Raw genomic sequence first — 17,037 nt, 5'->3', positions numbered from 1 at the left:
ACTAAAATGGACATTGAGGGCGGGGGCAGTTTGGGAACAGTATTGTTGAGCCGGCTCATAACAGCTACATAGAGTTTTAAATGGATGTATGTAATATATATTTTGTATGATCGTATGAAGCTATATGTGTGTGTATATATAATATTTTATATGTGTATATATATATATATCCATATACGCACATGGGTTGAATTAGGAAGTGAAATTATTGAGTAATTTGAAAGAAAAAATAATTACTTAGTGAGAAAAAATAATTCAAATCAAGTTTTTTTTATTTAAAAAAGTGATATAATAATGGTTTTTGATCATGATGTTAATTAAGTTATAGATAACTGAAAACATTACGATATATATTTCGTTCAACCGTTAAACATCACGTAGTGTAGAAATCGTCAAATTATAACAGGTACAATTGGTCACACAGCATGTGCGGTTTTGTATGCACGGTTTAGAATTTGGATATTTGTGCATGTATTATAATTTAGGTTTATACAGAAGGTAAACAAAAAATTCACATCCTAATCTTTATGGTAATATCGTAAAAATGTTTACCTAGTTTAGGCATGTTTTCTTATTTGGTTCCATTGGTACGTCTTCCTCAAAATGCTGAAATAGGTATTTATAACACCGTCACTTTTTTCTGTAATTTAACAATTCAAACTATTTATTTGTGAGATAATTTCGTATTATTTATTTTTAAGTTTCAATTCATAGACTATTCTTACACCGTGGGGTATTTCAGATTCTTTTGGACTTCGAACGGTCTTAAACTGAAGCACGAATCAGACACATGAGAAGCCTCTGTCATCCGACAGCCATTACAACGTTTGATGTTTTGGAAGCCACTAATGCTATCTAAACCATGTCATGCAATTTGAACAAAAAAAAAAAAAAACCATTTCATGCAATTGAGGACTTTACGTGAAACATGAACATCAAGGTGGCGCTGTGTCAAACTAATCATGTGAAAGCCATAGGAGAAAATTAAACTATGTGGCAACATGCGAAATTTTGGAACTCATCCACCATGGATATCCCGTTTCATGTAAATCTCTCTCCTTGCACCTTGCATTTGTCTGAGTGTTTGTTTTGTTCGAAACAACATGCATTCCGTCTATTGTTGCATTGACTCTTGGTCATGTTTATCTATGATTTGGTTAAAAAAAAGGGTAAATTTAAAGACGTGGACAATGGGAGAAGTATTTTCCCTCGTACCATCGAGATTTCTTAGAAAGAAAAGAAAAACGGCATAGGTAAGCCAGATAAGTATTGGAAATATATGAGACTATAAGATTGCAACATCAGTAACATCCTCAAACTTAGGAATCAAAACCTCAATTTCTTCATGTTTCAGCAGCCATAATTTCCTAGACAATCAAAGAGAAGAAAGATCGAAAACCGCCACAAGTGAAGGCACATTGCCAACCTGGGTAGCCAGGACCTTGATAAAAATCTCACCCCTACACGGATACAAAATGCTCTAAAGATCTTCTACTACTGTACACTTGAAGTTCTGCAAACATGTAGCAGTCAACTGTGTTGATCATGTGGTGGTCGGGGCAAAACCCAACCGGAAAAAACAAGCAGGCGTGCGCAGCATGTTCCTAGAAGGGCCCTGTCCGCCTGTCATACTAGACGCTATGAATCACTCTGACATGACATCCTCTGGTGCAGTAAGTACCTGAGCTTCCATGTCGTACGAGGGATACTTGGTGGAGTAGTCCAGTACAGAATCACCTGGACAGGAACACAGTCGATTATTACATGCACATTACAAACAAAAGTTACAGTTAACGAGACCAGTTCGGGTCAGGATTTCTTACTTTGAGAAGAGTCAACAGATGTCCGATTCAGCGATGTACTTCTCTTTAGATCTGTAACAGTAACGAACATAATCCAGGAAATTTAGCAGATTGCAGAAGATGTTGCTCATTAAATTAAAGCTTGTAGCATGTTGAGTCTAGAAAGAGAGAGGAAAAAGAGAAAAGTGAAGAATATTGTACTTCGGTACGACATACCAGATGAACGATGTAACCCTTTGACAGCCTCAAAGTTCTTGTATGTGTAGCCAACAAAACTGAGATCTTTAGGAGTCAACAACATCTGCAAAGAAAGATACAGAACAAGCATAAAGTGCCACGGAAACTATTTTACATAAATCAAAACTAATATAACAGGAATTTTCTTTCCGCGTTTTCCCTTCTTCAAGAATAAAAACGTTCCTTCATACAAGATCATGAAAATAAGCACACCGGCCTCCAAAAGAAGATTAGTCAATGTTTTCGATAAGTTCAAAATCCCAAAAATCTAAAGAAAACTTGTTTTATTAATCTAGTAAGTCAAAATGGACCCTTTTAAGTGTTTAGATGCCGAAAGCCATCACCGGATAATGAATCAACATTACGCCACTTCAATTTTGGCTATGAGAAACATACCTTTCTCATCGGTCCAGATCCAGTTCTTCCAGGTGCTGGTGGATCCACCTGCAGCACAGTTGAATTTAAGACACAAAGGCACAATCCAGTACTTCACTAATAGTGACTAGTATAGGTCGGGTGTTTTCGTGAGCAGTAAGCAGACGGGAGTATATCTGACACCTTACCTCATCATACTTCATAAAGTTTTGAGTATCAAGTTCATCGTTGACCTCTGGTTTAAATGCTGCCTCCGTCTCGTAAAGTCTGTCCCATGCAGTATCTCTAAACCAAGGATGAGCCTGATCCATTTAAAATAAGAGGACTTATTTCATTCAGAATGGCGTAACAATGTGAGGGTAAAACCATAAAGTTCATCTGAAATAGAGGGAAAATACCTTAATTTGGTCTGCTCTACCAAGTCTGTTTTCAACATCACAAAGAAACCTTTTGATCAGATCCTTTGCTTCAGGTGTCAACCGTGCCTCGACAGGAAATTTCAAGTGATTTTTCCAATGTACAATCTGCATACATTGGTTCATATGTCAGATTATGCACAAGATATGAATTTAGTAATTCTGTAAGTCCTCAAAGAGGCCTGTGGTATGCCCTTAATGCACTTGAATCAGAAAATATAAGCAAACTGTAAACGGACTGCAAACTAACCTTTCTGCATGTTGTAACGGGATCATCAGAGTAAAATGGAGGATAACCAACAAGCATCTCATACATTATCGCACCAAGTGACCACCTACAACCAGGAATTGGGTGAGAAATAGAATTCACAAACAAACTTGCTCGGACCATATTTTAGCTATTATAACAATCCAATAATGCTGCAAAAATGGTGGACTCACCAGTCACACTCCATGCCGTATCCCTTCTTCAACAATACCTCTGGAGCGATGTAATCTGGAGTTCCAACTGTCGAAAATGCCTACCATTGAAACAAAGGAAATGGCATTAAACGTTGGATCTTAAATCTACACAGTATTAATTATCCACAAATAGCAAACATTTGTTGCTTTCACTTTATCCAGTTAGGAATCTAAGAGCAAGAGATGTGAAATTCCACATTAGAAGATAAAGGAAAAGATCATTTGAGTACCAATTTTCTCCTGTTTATCTGCCAATGCTGAAGTTGCTCAAGCGGGCTTTTCCAGCGCCTCCCATTTTTTGTTTGAGGGAAGGATTCATCAATATCCATTGCCTCATTCAGGTTCTCATCATCGAGCACTTCATTTTCATTTATGGAAGATAAATTCGAGCAGTCGAGAGGCTTGCAAAGACCAAAATCAGAGAGCTTCATGTGACCATTTTTGTCTAACAGGAGATTGTCTGGTTTTATGTCTCTGCAAAAATAGACGTACCAAATGCAAGAGTTAAATTATGTTATCTTGATATACCACTTATTAATATAATGCACTTTAAGAGAATCAGACTTCCAGTGTTGGCAAGCTTGTAACCAACAGGATAAACCAACCTGTGAATGTAGTTATGTTTATGAATAGATTCTATGGCCAAAACACTTTGCGCAATGTAAAATCTTGCGACAGTTTCAGTCAAAGACTCTTCCCTAATAAGCAAAGTCATCATGTCGCCACCAGGTAGATATTCCATGACCAGATACAAGTATTCAGCATCTTGAAAGGAATAGTAAAGTTTCACAATGCAATGACTGGCAACCTCTGCAAGCAAATTCCTTTCGGCTCTAACATGTTCAACCTACATTGTGGATAGACAACCAGTGAGTGCAGGATTTGCACGGAAAGTAATGGATGAAAATTTGAGAACCTTTAACTGAAGTTTCTCTTTCCTTTAAGGTAATAGAAGTCAAATTAAATCAACTCCTGATATCATATAATTACCTGCCCCCTACTGAGCATTTCTGACTTCTTCAACTTTTTCATGGCATAAATGTTGCCAGATTTCTTCTCCCGGCACAGTCTAACCTGCAAAATATCAATATAAAGATTATTTATCAAGAAATTATCAAACATAAACCAAAGAATATAAAAAAAACTACGACAAAGAAAATGAAAATGGTTTGTTTTAGAAAGTAATGAGCGTATTGTAACAGTACACAACTCGAGGGTGACTGAAACAAGCTTATACTCACTTTTTCTGTATATTAATATGTTGAAAAGGAAATTAAAATCATTTACACCTAGCACCTATGCAAGTTATGAGAGATGCATATCTCTAACCTCTCCAAAGGCCCCTCTCCCAATTATGGCCAGAAGGTCAAAATCATCCACACAAATTTTGTGCCTTTTAAGGCGTATGTATTGCGTCTCTGTGCGCTCCAAATCCTTCAGCAAATTGATCTGTTCCTCCTCCGGTACATGTTCAGATGCCAACTTCTTTTCCAGCACTGAGCGCCTGGAAACAGTGAACACATTTGAGGGCGGATATCAAGATTGACGACAGAACCTTAACCTCTAACCATTGCCAACTTCACTTTAATTACCAGTGGTGGAGGCACATCACAACTATTGGACTCTAAAAACATATAACAAAACAAGAACATATTCAACACTAGCGATATAAAGTTTATGTGGCATGAATGCAAGAGTGTGTATGAAGCAGAACTGCCATAACGGACCCCTGAAAAAGAACAGACCAGGCATTAAAGATAAAGGTGAAACACTGCAGAAATAACCATACTAACAGACGCATTCTATTGCCTAAGAACTCAAACATTTAGCTTTTTCAGCACTCTCTTCCTGCTACTCTAGCATGCACAAGTTGAAATACGAACACAAATTATACACCTGATGAAAAGGCATGAGAAAAACACAACCGAGAAATAATCCAAACAATCCATAAAGAACCGATGACTGCCACCACCCATTTTATGTCATGAAACATGTCTCTCGCTCATTGCTAAACCAAAGGGGCTCAATCACACAGTCAACCGCCAAATAATTCGTCGAAGGTGACTAAAATCATAACAAACCAATAACCAAATACTTCTCCAACTAAGGATTTGCGGATAATATCTTTGCGCAGCTGCCTCAAAACTAATAACCGTCACTAGGCAATTCTTTACTAATTTGCAATGTCATTCAGCAACCAAATTCTTATCATATTTCATATTTGGTATTCCTCATAAGGTTTGTACTTTGTCAACATCGTATGCGCTGTTACAAAATCTAAATACAATCCGACTCCGCGATTTGCAAAAGTAAACAACAATTACTTTCAGTTCATGCAAGCATATGCATTTCAAAAGCACAATGATTTAGGAATTTCCAAAGAACCACATTTCCCAAAAAAAGTAAAACCAATCAAATTCCAACTCGTTCCAGGAATGCAATTCCAAGGTAGTCAAAGAAACACCCTCATTTCTCAGAAAAATCAATACTTTCCTTTCGAACAGAAAGAAAATAAAATGCCCGGAAAAAAAATTGATCACAAAAAACCAGCTGAAATTGCAAAAACAAGAACTAGGCAAGACAGAAAGATCCTTAAAAACAGTAAAAACAACAAAAGTTGATGTCTTTTTTTTTTTTTTTTTTTTTCAACCTCTGTTTACGATCCTGGATGTGCTTCATCTGAGCCTTGTAGTGGCTCTCTATGAACTGCTTGGCCGCAGCCACCCTCTCCAGGGTCAGGCTGGACCCCACCTGCCCGTCCTCCTCCTCCACCGCCATGCGCCCCGCCTCGTCCTTCTCCATCTGCTTATGGTTCTCCATCCTCTCTCACCTCTCTCTCTCTGTGGCTTTGAGAAATTTGGATGATTGTGACGAGTGACAACGAAGCAAAAACCCCGGAACGATTGAGAATATGAGACCCCTCCAAAAACAGCAACAACTAATTTTTATAATTTCATCACCACCAACGTCTATTTTGTCTGTTTGACACGTGTCCGCCTCCGGTTGGCTGTTCCTGGGTTCCTACAGTTGGACTCTCTCTTTGGTGGCATGTCTCTGGTGGCAGAGTATGTTAAGTACAACTAAAATATATTCTCTTTTTATTGAAAAAAAAAAAAAAAAAAGGGGGCATTAACCAATTTTTATTCGTTAATTGATAAAAAAAAAAATCCTATTTTGGAAAAGAAAAATGATAAATAATCATATTTAGAAAATGGTAGTTTCTAAAAATGAAAACCAAATATTTCACTGTTGTTAGTAGGCAGTTTTGCAGGTGCAATGAACTTTCTCAATGACAGTCATTGCAAAAAGGGAAACTCATCATGGTTCATGAATTTGGTGAGGTAATGAAATTGCCCTCAAAATGTTAAAACTTGAATGTCAAGGTGTATATGTATGTTCGTTCATTTGTATATGTCTTTACGGGAGGAATGTATATATCTTTTGTCTATATGTAACATCACGAAATAAATGTATACACTGTATTGTCATGGGGGGAATGCATGTACCTTTTTCTCTATCTGTATCATCACGGAAGGAATGCATACACCTTTGTGTCTATCTGTATCATTACATGTGGAATGACTATACATTTGTTTCTATCTGTATCATCATGAGAGGAATGTATTCACCTTTGTCTCTATCTGTATCATCACGAAAAGAATGCATACACCTTTGTGTCTATCTGTATCATCACATGTGAAATGTATACAAATTTGTTTCTATTTGTGTCATTATAGGGGAATGTATACACCGTTGTCTATATATGTATCATCAAATAAAAAATGCACACAGCTTTGTGTAAAAAAATCATTACAAAAGGAATGTATACACCTATATCTCTATCTATATCGTCACGGAAGGAATCTATACACCTATGTCTCTATATGTATCATCACGGAAAGAATGCACACAGCTTTGTGTCTATATGTATCATCATGGAAAGAATATATACACCTATGTCTTTATCTGTATTATCACAAAAGGAATGTATACACCTATATCTCTATCTGTATTATTACAGAATGAATGTATACACCTTTGTGCCAACCTGTATTACCACAAGAGAAATGTATATACATTTGTCTCTATTTGTGCCCATCAATGTAATATAATACATGAGAAGAGAGACCGACACAATAATATATATAACCGTGACGCAAAAGTTATTTCCAAATTAGATTTTACGTTCTTAATCAAAGGCTTCTCTTCAATAAATGCCAATCAAACAAAAGCAGAGAAGCCCTGTTTGATCACTGCAAACATTTTGAAAGAGGCAGATGATGTAATCAACTTCCAAATGCAGACCAACAAGCCCAACTGGCTATAAACATCATGTCACAACAAGTTTTCCATCACTCCCTAAACTACGAGCATAAATTCTTAAATGATCCACAGTAGTATGTCTACATCTTTCTCGTCACAATACAAGGAAACAAACAACAAATTACAAGACAGATTCAACCCGGAACAAAACTAATGTAAATTTAAAATGTTCAATCTAGTAAAAGTGATTAATTAATTTATAAAATAGATTTGTATGGCTGGTTTAGAGTTGCTTAAATTTTTTAAAAGCAACTTCTTTAAAATAAAATTTTAAAATAAAATTTCAAAATCATAGGTCTAAAACAGTAGAAAGCAGCAACAGCAGCTTTACATATGCTTCTCAAAAAAACACTTTTTTCATTGCAGGCAAGTGAAGAATATCAATTAATTAAACTTTCATACTGACAATCATACCCCGATCTTTTTTTTTTTTTGCAAAATGCACTTTTAGCACTATAATTTACCAAACACTTATCTACTTTTTTTATAGCTATTTATTCTTACAGTACACCAGAAACAATTTTGAAAAAAAAAAAAAACTCAATAACCCCAAACTATCCGCTAATCTTCCCCATCACTACCAATTTACCAAGAAAATGGTTGGTAAAAGTCTTCCCCATCACTGTCAACTTGCCAAGAAGGGGTTGTAGAAGTCAAAGAACAAAGGAGACCAGAATTACTAAACTGCTGAAAATAATTCAAAGGTCAGAGACTCAGAGGAAAGCAAATGAGAATTGTTGTTGTGCCAAAAGCCAGGGGAAACCGCGTTGCAATCAGCTTGTTGGACCAAAAGTTGTTAAAATTCAGGACCGCAAAAGGGATTTGCCAAGTTGAAAAATGGGAGTTTATGACATCACAAATTCTGTCAAAACATGGAACTTTCGGGTCTGCATATCTTGGTAGCCTGATATGGCCAAGAACTAAAAGTTACACGGTTGACAATGTATGTTTTTTCGTTTGTATCTATCTTCTCGAACCAAGTAGGTAAGCGCGTAATGAGAGACATTATATACAAGCGATGTTATAAGAAATTATCTCTTGACAATCTGATTTAAAAATCGCACATAGGACTATAAGCTTTCAAACTTCAGAATAAAGGAGATGGATGCATAATTATATACAACTGGTGATACGATAAATTTTTTCTGCAATGTAATCAAGAATCCCAGCTAATTATAATTAATCAAACTTTTTAAGTTACAGAGATAGGCACAAAGTTGTATATAATTGGTGATGCATCAACTTTTGTCTTGAATATGTCAACTTTTCTCTTGACAACGTAATTGAAAATCTCATCCAGTCATAATCATGCAAACTCTAGAATGTCAACGATGAAATCATAAATCAAATTCTCGACCAATTTTACAAACTCAAACTTCAAAGTTAGAGAAATAGATGCACAGTTAGATACAATTGGTGATACGAAAGATTTTTTTTTTAACATAATCAAGAATCTCAACTATGGTTGCTCAAACTTCGAAACCAGATTTAGAATTTCAGATAGCAAAAATGAAGAACGAACTATATTGATTAAAATAATATATGATCTTATTCACAAAGCTAATCAAAAGCCCAACTATATTTCTCTCCGTATAATATTTTACTCTACAGTATGACTACAACAAAGACAGCGCCAAAAGCCTAAAAGCACAATACAAAAGCTGAAACTCAAAAGCACCCCCTATAGAAAACCAGTGCCTGCAGCAAGGCCATGGTGCAACAAATTATGAGCAATGTGATCCCTCGCCTGCACCGAACCCGCCGACCTCAGACTATTCACCGGTGTCACCACATCGTCGAAGAGCTCGAACCCGAACTCGGGATCGAGCTCCTCATTCCTCATTGCACAGATATTGTGCAAAACACAGCAGGCTCCAAGCACCACAGGCAAGTCCTGCAGTTTGACCTCAGTCCTCTTCTGCAAGCATGACCACCTCCCTTTCAACTTTGCAAATGCATCTTTAGCCACCCTTTCGACCTCTCCGATTTTCTCGTTGAATGCGTGCTGGGTCCACGTCAAGTTCTGGTGGGTGTAAGGAACCAGCACCCAATCCATCAGAGGAAACCCAGCATTTCCTGCAATCCACACATCCTTCAATAGTCCTCTGGTTGCTCTCTGGTACAACGCAGACTTCTCCAGCACCTGTTCGTCCAGCATCGAACCCGGCCAGCCGATGCAAACGTCGGTGAAAACGCCTCTCGGATCGACAACCCCTTGAACCGTGATCGAATACGAAGTCTTCTGGTTGCGTTCCGTGTGCCGCTTGTTGAAATACGCAGCCACGTTCACCTTTGGAGCAATAATTGGAATGTGGGTGGTGTACATAGACCCAGCAACGTTTGGAATTCCGGAAATGGTCTCGAACTCCTCCTTGATTTCCTGCATCCTGCCTTCGTCCGGCCACTGGAGAAACTTGGGCATCAAGACAGTCTTGATAGCAAGGCAAACTTCCAGAACCAGCTTGTGGCAGGTGGAGATTCCAAGCCCGAAACGTTTGGAAACCTCCCGGAGCGGCTCCCCGGTGGCAAGCCGATATATGCACACAGCCACGCGCTGCCGCACCGGAATCGCCTCGCGCAGCATTGTGTTCTTCTTGAAAACCGCCGACTCCAGCTCCGCACATATCATGTCGAACGTTCCCTTGCTCATCCGAAACGCCTTTCGAAACTCCTCCTCCGAAACGTCTGGGTGGCCCAAATTCTCCCACCACACCTTGGACCTGTCCTTCACCCAAAGCCTCCTGTGCGGACCCGGAATCATAGCACTCGAACTCGCTTCCGGACCAGCCGCGGATGTCTCAGCTGCGGCAGTGGCCGCAGCGGCTGCAGCGGAAGCGGACTGCCGACTCCGTTTCGCCCTCGACTGCTCCGATTCATCAGATTGAGAATGATGCTGCTGAAGATCAGTGTAATACTCCTCCATAGCTCGAGTCTTCTGCCTGTGATTAGCTTCAAGCAACAATCTTTCCTGCTGGGCATCGACCAAGTAGCTCTCCTGCTCCTGCTTCTCCTCCTCGTCCAGCAGAATCAGCGAAGCCAGTATGTCGCTCATTGCTCCCGGAGCGGCTCCAGCGCCGCCACCAATACCATTGTTGTTTCCGTCGTCCTTTCTTCGCTTCTTCAGGTTGTGATTCCCTCCATTTATGTCGAATTCGTCCATGTCAGTGAACAGGGTGTAGAAATGGGTGTAATCTTCTTGATTAAGAAATGGGAACGCAGTAATTTCCATGAAAGGTGTGGACTTTGATGCGTCTGAAAGGTGTTTGATGAAATGCCTGTGTGAACTTGAATCGCGAGTGCGGAGGTGAACTGGTGGAGATGGAGATGTTGGCTGGAGGACTTGGACTGGGGACATATTTTATACCTGAGCGAGGCGTGTACGCAGGTGTGAACGCGGAGTGGGGAGGCTTTTGACTTGGACTTGACCCTTTTGGAAGAGAGCTTTTACGCGGTTGGGGTCCGCGGGGGCGGTGGTTTTTGGGATAAACGTTGGGAATTTGGAAGGGGAGGGAAAGGGACGGGGAAGTTTCGTTTTTAGGGGAAGGAAGAAGGAAAGAGGGGGAAAAAGGGGGAGAATAAGTGAAATGGTGACTTTGCTTGTACTCAATTGCAAAACAACTTTTGTCGCCAAAAAGATCCCCCAAAGATTCACTGTTCTGTGAGTGCCTGTGGTCATTTACAAGCTAACGATGAGATGTCAAGTAAATTTGATTGTTGTGCGCAAACGAAGGTTTTTGAATTAAATTGGTCGGGTTTTGTCGTACGGATATGTTTTCGCAACGACGAAATTAGGAGGACTATTGAGCGAACTCTAAAATACATGCGTAATCATTTGCGAGCAATGAGTGTTAAAAACAATTAATTGTTTCAGGCCAAAGAAGGTTTTGAAGCAAAAATGTTATGAAGTAAGCTTTGGATGCATGTTGTCATATGCACCAAAGAAGATTTTCAACTAAACGATTCAATAACGTTCTATATGTGTAACCATTTGCAAGTGGTGAGGTATCGAGTACATGTACTAAAAACTGTTTTGTGAACCTGCAATTATCATGTTTTTTTAGAGAAGTTTGATGTCACATGAAAATTTTATTTAATTAAACAAAAAAATGTTTCCGATGATATAATAAATAACTCCGATTGTAGCCATTTTCAAAAAATCGGTAGTGAATTCTACATTGTCCGCCCCAAATTTATTGAAGGCATTTCCTTACTTAAAACACAAACTTGCATAATTAAAGTTTACATATTAACCAAATCCATAAACACATTCAACGTTGTTTTACCGAGAAATTTTCCTTAATAACGAAACCTTGAATATTAATGTTATATTTAGTGAATCTTTACCAAATATCCTTTACTTTTTTGAATTAAATGTTTATCGAAAATTATCTATTTTCTATTGTGATGTACTAAACAAAATCTCAAACATCATGGTGTATGAATCTAAAAACTTGAAGTGAAATGATCTAATGAGCTTGTTTGGAGAGGTGTGATTAAAAAAGAGTTTAATTTGATGCATTAAAATTATTTGGCTTTACTAGTATTTTTTCGTATTAAAAATTTAAAGTGATTCATTTAAAAAGATTGAGGGGTGAGAATAGAATTATCCTAAATTTAAAGGTCAAAACCATCAATCATCATTTTCTACAATGTACTTGTAATTAAATTACGAACTTCTAGTAAACGAGCGTTATTACCGTGGCCGTACGGTGTAAACAATTTAAAACGTTATTTGCAACAATTTAAAACTCTACCAAACATTCCACTTTTCACCTTTTTTTTTTATAACATTGCTTTAGTCAACTTCTCCTTTATTTAAGATGATTCTTTTTCAAAACCAACAATTTCTGTGTTCTAACCATAAAAATCCGGAGGTGGATTGTCTACTCTTTCATTTTTATATTTTTTTATATCCTCTTGTGATGTGTGATCATGGTTAAGTTACGTTAACATTTTATATCAATTTTTTATAGAAATAATAAAATAAAAAATAATAGGAATATAAAATGTTGATGTGACTTAACCGTTATCACACAAATAGGAGGGCATGAGAAAAGTATGGAAATGGGAGGGAAAACAATCCACCTCCTAAAAGTCCACCACCAGCAGTGAAACATGACGCTATCTTGTTTTCGATAAAGTGAATTTGGCTAATCAACGTCTTGACCATCAGATAATGATTGTATTATATACATTTATTTATATAAATTATATATGATTGTCAGATAATAAGCGTATTAAATTCATATAAGTATTGTAGCCATGAATTGATTTAGATCATATTTGCAAACCATGTGATATGTCACCAATAGAAAATAAGCATGTTAAGTAACACTTAATAATAATACAATCATCAACAGCCACATCATATGATTTACAATATATAATTTAAATAAATAGTTTCCCTAGCATTACTCATATATATCATGTAAATAATAACTGCTATTTTTTGCATTTAACCAATAAATGATGGGGACAGATTCTTGGCATCACTTTTTTTACACAACTTTTGACACGTTTTTTGTTGGGTCAACTTTATAATGTATTTCAATGATTCGAACCGTCTATCATTTAGGTATTTCCTAAAAAATCATGTTTACCAAAACTCACTCAAATCTGAAATCATATAACCGTTGAATTAAGGATTAGGCTTTCTTTGTAGAATCGTATTCGTCCATTTTTTTCACTACAAATGAATGTCTTAATGATTTTGGATTTGTCTAATTTTTTGCAAGGATGATCTATAAATGTGTTGACCCTAAAAATTACAAAGTTTACGTAGCGCACATGCCAAGTAACTAATAAGCTAACTACGTCATTCGGTTGAATGCGGGGCGTGCCAACTCGTCGGCCGAGGAGTAAAATTTGTTGATCTGCGTTGAGTGCGCTGCTAACTTCTTGACCTTGCAATTGCGACCCAAGAAGGAACATGTCTCGGTCTTTGGGTTCTCGAGCCTGAAGACAAGGCTGCTAGTTCTGCGAAGTTCAATATCAAATTCGGCTCTCAGGATGCCGAATGTAGTAACCTGGTAACACCTCACTTCGCCGAAAAGGCTAATGAGATGACCTCTGCCAATAAGGATTCGAAAATCCTTCTCAACCAAGACTTAGATAGATAACCAGTCGGCCTCGACGTAGTGTTGTTTATCCAAACTGATGGTGCTTTGTGGTCAGCTGATTCTACGGCAACAATGTTGTTTATCCAAACTGAAGATGTTCACCGGTTGCCTTCACAATGTTGTTTATCCAAACTGAAGGTGTGTCAACGGAAAAAGAAAAAAAAAAAAAAATCTCAAGTTGTTTGAGAGGTTTGCACAGGGCAATTGTGTGTTGAATTGGAGTCCCTTTCATGTTGTATGTGACCTCTTATATTTATAGTGATTATGCATTTACTCGCAGCCTGATGGTATTTGTAGAATTCAATTGCAACTCAAACTCTTGATAAGCCAATCCCCTTGCTAATAATTATCACAACCTGAATTGGTGCTAGTCATGCAGCGTATTGGAAACGCCTAATGCCAACCACGTGTAATAGAACTCTCATTAATTTCAAACCCTCCATGTTGCTTGGCGGCTAAATCCTCCACGTGTATGTGAATTATGCATGTCGTAAGCACCTGTAATTTAATTGCAATGCCAACCCTTGAAAGCCTTATCACATCCCATTAATGTTACCAAGCCTAGGCTACCTAGGCTTTATATCTTATCACCTTTAAACTCATCCATCCATGCTTGCATCATGACCCTTCTTTCTTAAATACCAGCTTTGCAGCATATCCACACGTCCACACACATCCCAACTCAATTTAAACTGTACCACTTGCTTCGGGATATAATTCGCACCCTATTTACCTGGTTAAAAAAGATGCTAGGATAATTCATATTAAAAGATAATTATTATGATAAAAACCATAATATTATCTTTTAATAATGACAAAATTATCTCCACTTTTCCATCCGACGATTGAGAGCTATGTTCACTTAACGACCTTGATTGCACGGGCCGATAGTGTAAATTTGGATCCAAACAAAATGATATTCTAAAAGATGGACAGTTCAGATCTTTAAAATACATTACATAGTGGCTCTAAAAAAATGTGTGTCAAAAATTGAGTAAAACAGATCTGTCCTCATAAATGCATGGTTTTTTAAATATGGCATAAATACATGAAGTTAATGTTCGTTGTTCTTTCTCTCTTGATTTAGTTTCTATTGACTTCGATTTAATTCCAAAATTAAAATGGATATTTTAAAGTGAGTTTTAACGAAAAACCTACGATACTGTTCACTTTAACGAAAAATTACATTTTTACACTAAAAAGTCAATCCTGATACTATTCACTTTACGCTTTATTTTGTCTTTAAACTCAAAGTTTTTGAGCTATTTTCATTAGTTTTCCTTATTTTAAAATTAATGTTCTTTGTTCTTTCTCTCTAGCTTTAGTTTCTATTGACTTCGATTTAATTCCAAAATTAAAATGGATATTTTAAATCTCATTGACCCAAAAACTATTGGTCAACGTTACTTTCAAAATTATTGAGCTTAATTATTTTTTTGGTCGATTTGCTGATTGATAGTTACATAGATATTTAAGTACAAGTTTGAAAGAAGAAACAAGTACGAAGATCAGCATGTGGTACGTAAACCACCATTATCAGGTTGTTTGACATCTATGTCCACTAAAACATTGCAATCAAAACCCAAATTAGTTATAATTATAATGATGCACACTAGCCTTCATGTATGCGTTCACACGTATTTAGAAGATATTTTTTGAATTACAACATGCTATGCAGGATTTACACGTTTTAAATGTATTATTATGCGCATGTGAAAGACCTTTTTTTATAACCGGTGAGCTTGTGCAGGAGACATTTTTTGAATCACAACGTGCTACGTGCGACTTATACATTTTAAATATATTATTATGTGTATGTGTTGACCCTAAAAATTACAAAGCCTCGTGGTGCACAGGCCGAGTAACTAATGAGCTAACTACGTCATTCGATTAATGCGGAGCATGCCAACTCGTTGGCCGAGCTCGGCCAAGGAGTAAAATTTGTTGATGTTACGTTGAGCATGTCGTTGACTTCTTGATCTTGCGACTACGGCCGAGGAAGGAACATGTCTTGACCTTCGGGTTCTTGATTCTGAAGATAAGGTTGCTAGTTCTGCTAAGTTCAATATCAAATTCGGCTTTCAATGTGCTGAATGTAGTAACCTGGTAACACCTCACTTCGCCGAGAAGGCTAATGAGATGACCTCTGCCAATAAGGATTCAAAAATCCTTCTCGACCGAGACTTGGATAGATAACCAGTCGGCCTCGACGCAGTGCTGTTTATCCAAACTGAAAGTGCTCCGGGAACGGCTGATTCTACGGCAACAATGTTGTTTATCCAAACTGAAGATGTCACCAGTTGCCTTCACAGTGCTGTTTATCCAAATTGAAGATGTGTTGGTGAAAAAAGAAAATAAAAAATCTCATGATGTTTGAGAGGTTTGCGCATGGCAGTTGTGTGTTGAATTGAAGGTCCTTTTTGTCGTTGCCACTGCCTCTATTTATAGATTTTGTAATGCTCAGCCACTGAAATAAAGTATTCCAGTTCCATTCTAACTCTCAGCGTCCAGATATTGTGATAAAGAACCTTTTTGATAATATCCTTCAAAGTCAAGATTCCTCGGGTCAATGTCGTGTGCTCCTTTCATCTTTGCAGAACACCAATCTAATCCAAAGATTGGTTATAATATTTAAATGCCGTGGATCTCTGTCATCCAAATTTCATGTACCAATGACATTCCAATTTGCATCAGTATCTTGACTTCAACATTATCCCAAAACCATGCATCTTGACTATTCAAACCTCATCTTAATGCACCATCACCATGCTGCTGCTCAATCTAATAATAGGAGTCCCAAGTCCATTTGAATTGTACTGCTTGCTCGGAAACTTACTTTGCATCTTATTATCCCATATAAGAAAATATCAAGATAATTTGTTAAACGATAATTATTATGATAAAAATCATAATATTATCTTTCAATAATAACAAAATTATCTTCACTTTTCATCTAACGGTTGAGAGTGATGCTCACTCAATGACCTTGATTGCACGGGTCGATGGTGTAAATTTGAGTCCAAACAGTATGCAAAAGACCTTTTTTTTATAACTGGCACTACATGCCTCTTAAGATCTTGTGAACATGTTTAAAAATAGAAAAAATAATATTTAATAAACAACTTATTGAATCACATCATTACTAACCTATTTTGAGGTACTAATTAAAAAAAAACACTAAAAGAATTCATTATTAAAAAACACTGTTTATATGATGAAAATATCCCTACATTATTTGGTGCATTATTTTAGATTGCTTTTGAACTTTTTTATTTGGAGTGAATTTTTGTCCTAAATTTTTTT

The 17,037-nt window shown here is 37.1% G+C and overlaps 2 protein-coding genes across 2 annotated transcripts; both read right to left on the bottom strand.

The window, feature by feature from the left end:
* Positions 1–1,263: 1,263 nt before the first annotated feature.
* Positions 1,264–6,154, bottom strand: LOC137748687 (uncharacterized). Its single transcript, XM_068488862.1, has 13 exons — positions 5,943–6,154; positions 4,622–4,796; positions 4,283–4,366; positions 3,898–4,139; positions 3,523–3,766; positions 3,272–3,351; positions 3,081–3,165; positions 2,813–2,938; positions 2,603–2,716; positions 2,436–2,483; positions 2,019–2,103; positions 1,824–1,874; positions 1,264–1,737 (listed from the first exon to the last, which is right to left on the bottom strand). Exons 1-13 carry the CDS (start codon positions 6,110–6,112, stop codon positions 1,646–1,648), a joined length of 1,596 nt encoding a protein of 531 aa, XP_068344963.1. The 5' UTR covers positions 6,113–6,154; the 3' UTR covers positions 1,264–1,645.
* A 2,971-nt stretch (positions 6,155–9,125) lies between these two features.
* Positions 9,126–10,985, bottom strand: LOC137748158 (protein ALP1-like). The gene has a single exon (XM_068488255.1). It carries the CDS (start codon positions 10,968–10,970, stop codon positions 9,297–9,299), a length of 1,674 nt encoding a protein of 557 aa, XP_068344356.1. The 5' UTR covers positions 10,971–10,985; the 3' UTR covers positions 9,126–9,296.
* Between the last annotated feature and the right edge of the window lie 6,052 nt (positions 10,986–17,037).

Source organism: Pyrus communis, chromosome 10 (genome assembly GCF_963583255.1).
Source record: "Pyrus communis chromosome 10, drPyrComm1.1, whole genome shotgun sequence".
Taxonomy (NCBI): Eukaryota; Viridiplantae; Streptophyta; class Magnoliopsida; order Rosales; family Rosaceae; genus Pyrus; species Pyrus communis.
This window is presented reverse-complemented; position numbering and strand designations above follow the sequence as displayed.

Bases quoted from the DNA above. Each gene is read 5' to 3' on its own strand.
- LOC137748687 (XM_068488862.1), bottom strand. From the start codon at position 6,112: ATGGAGAACCATAAGCAGATGGAGAAGGACGAGGCGGGGCGCATGGCG. The intron at 4,797-5,942 runs GTTGAAAAAAAA...CACTGTTTCCAG, and splicing joins ATCCAGGATCGTAAACAGAG to GCGCTCAGTGCTGGAAAAGA. The intron at 4,140-4,282 runs GTAATTATATGA...TCCACAATGTAG, and splicing joins AAATGCTCAGTAGGGGGCAG to GTTGAACATGTTAGAGCCGA.
- LOC137748158 (XM_068488255.1), bottom strand. From the start codon at position 10,970: ATGTCCCCAGTCCAAGTCCTCCAGCCAACATCTCCATCTCCACCAGTT.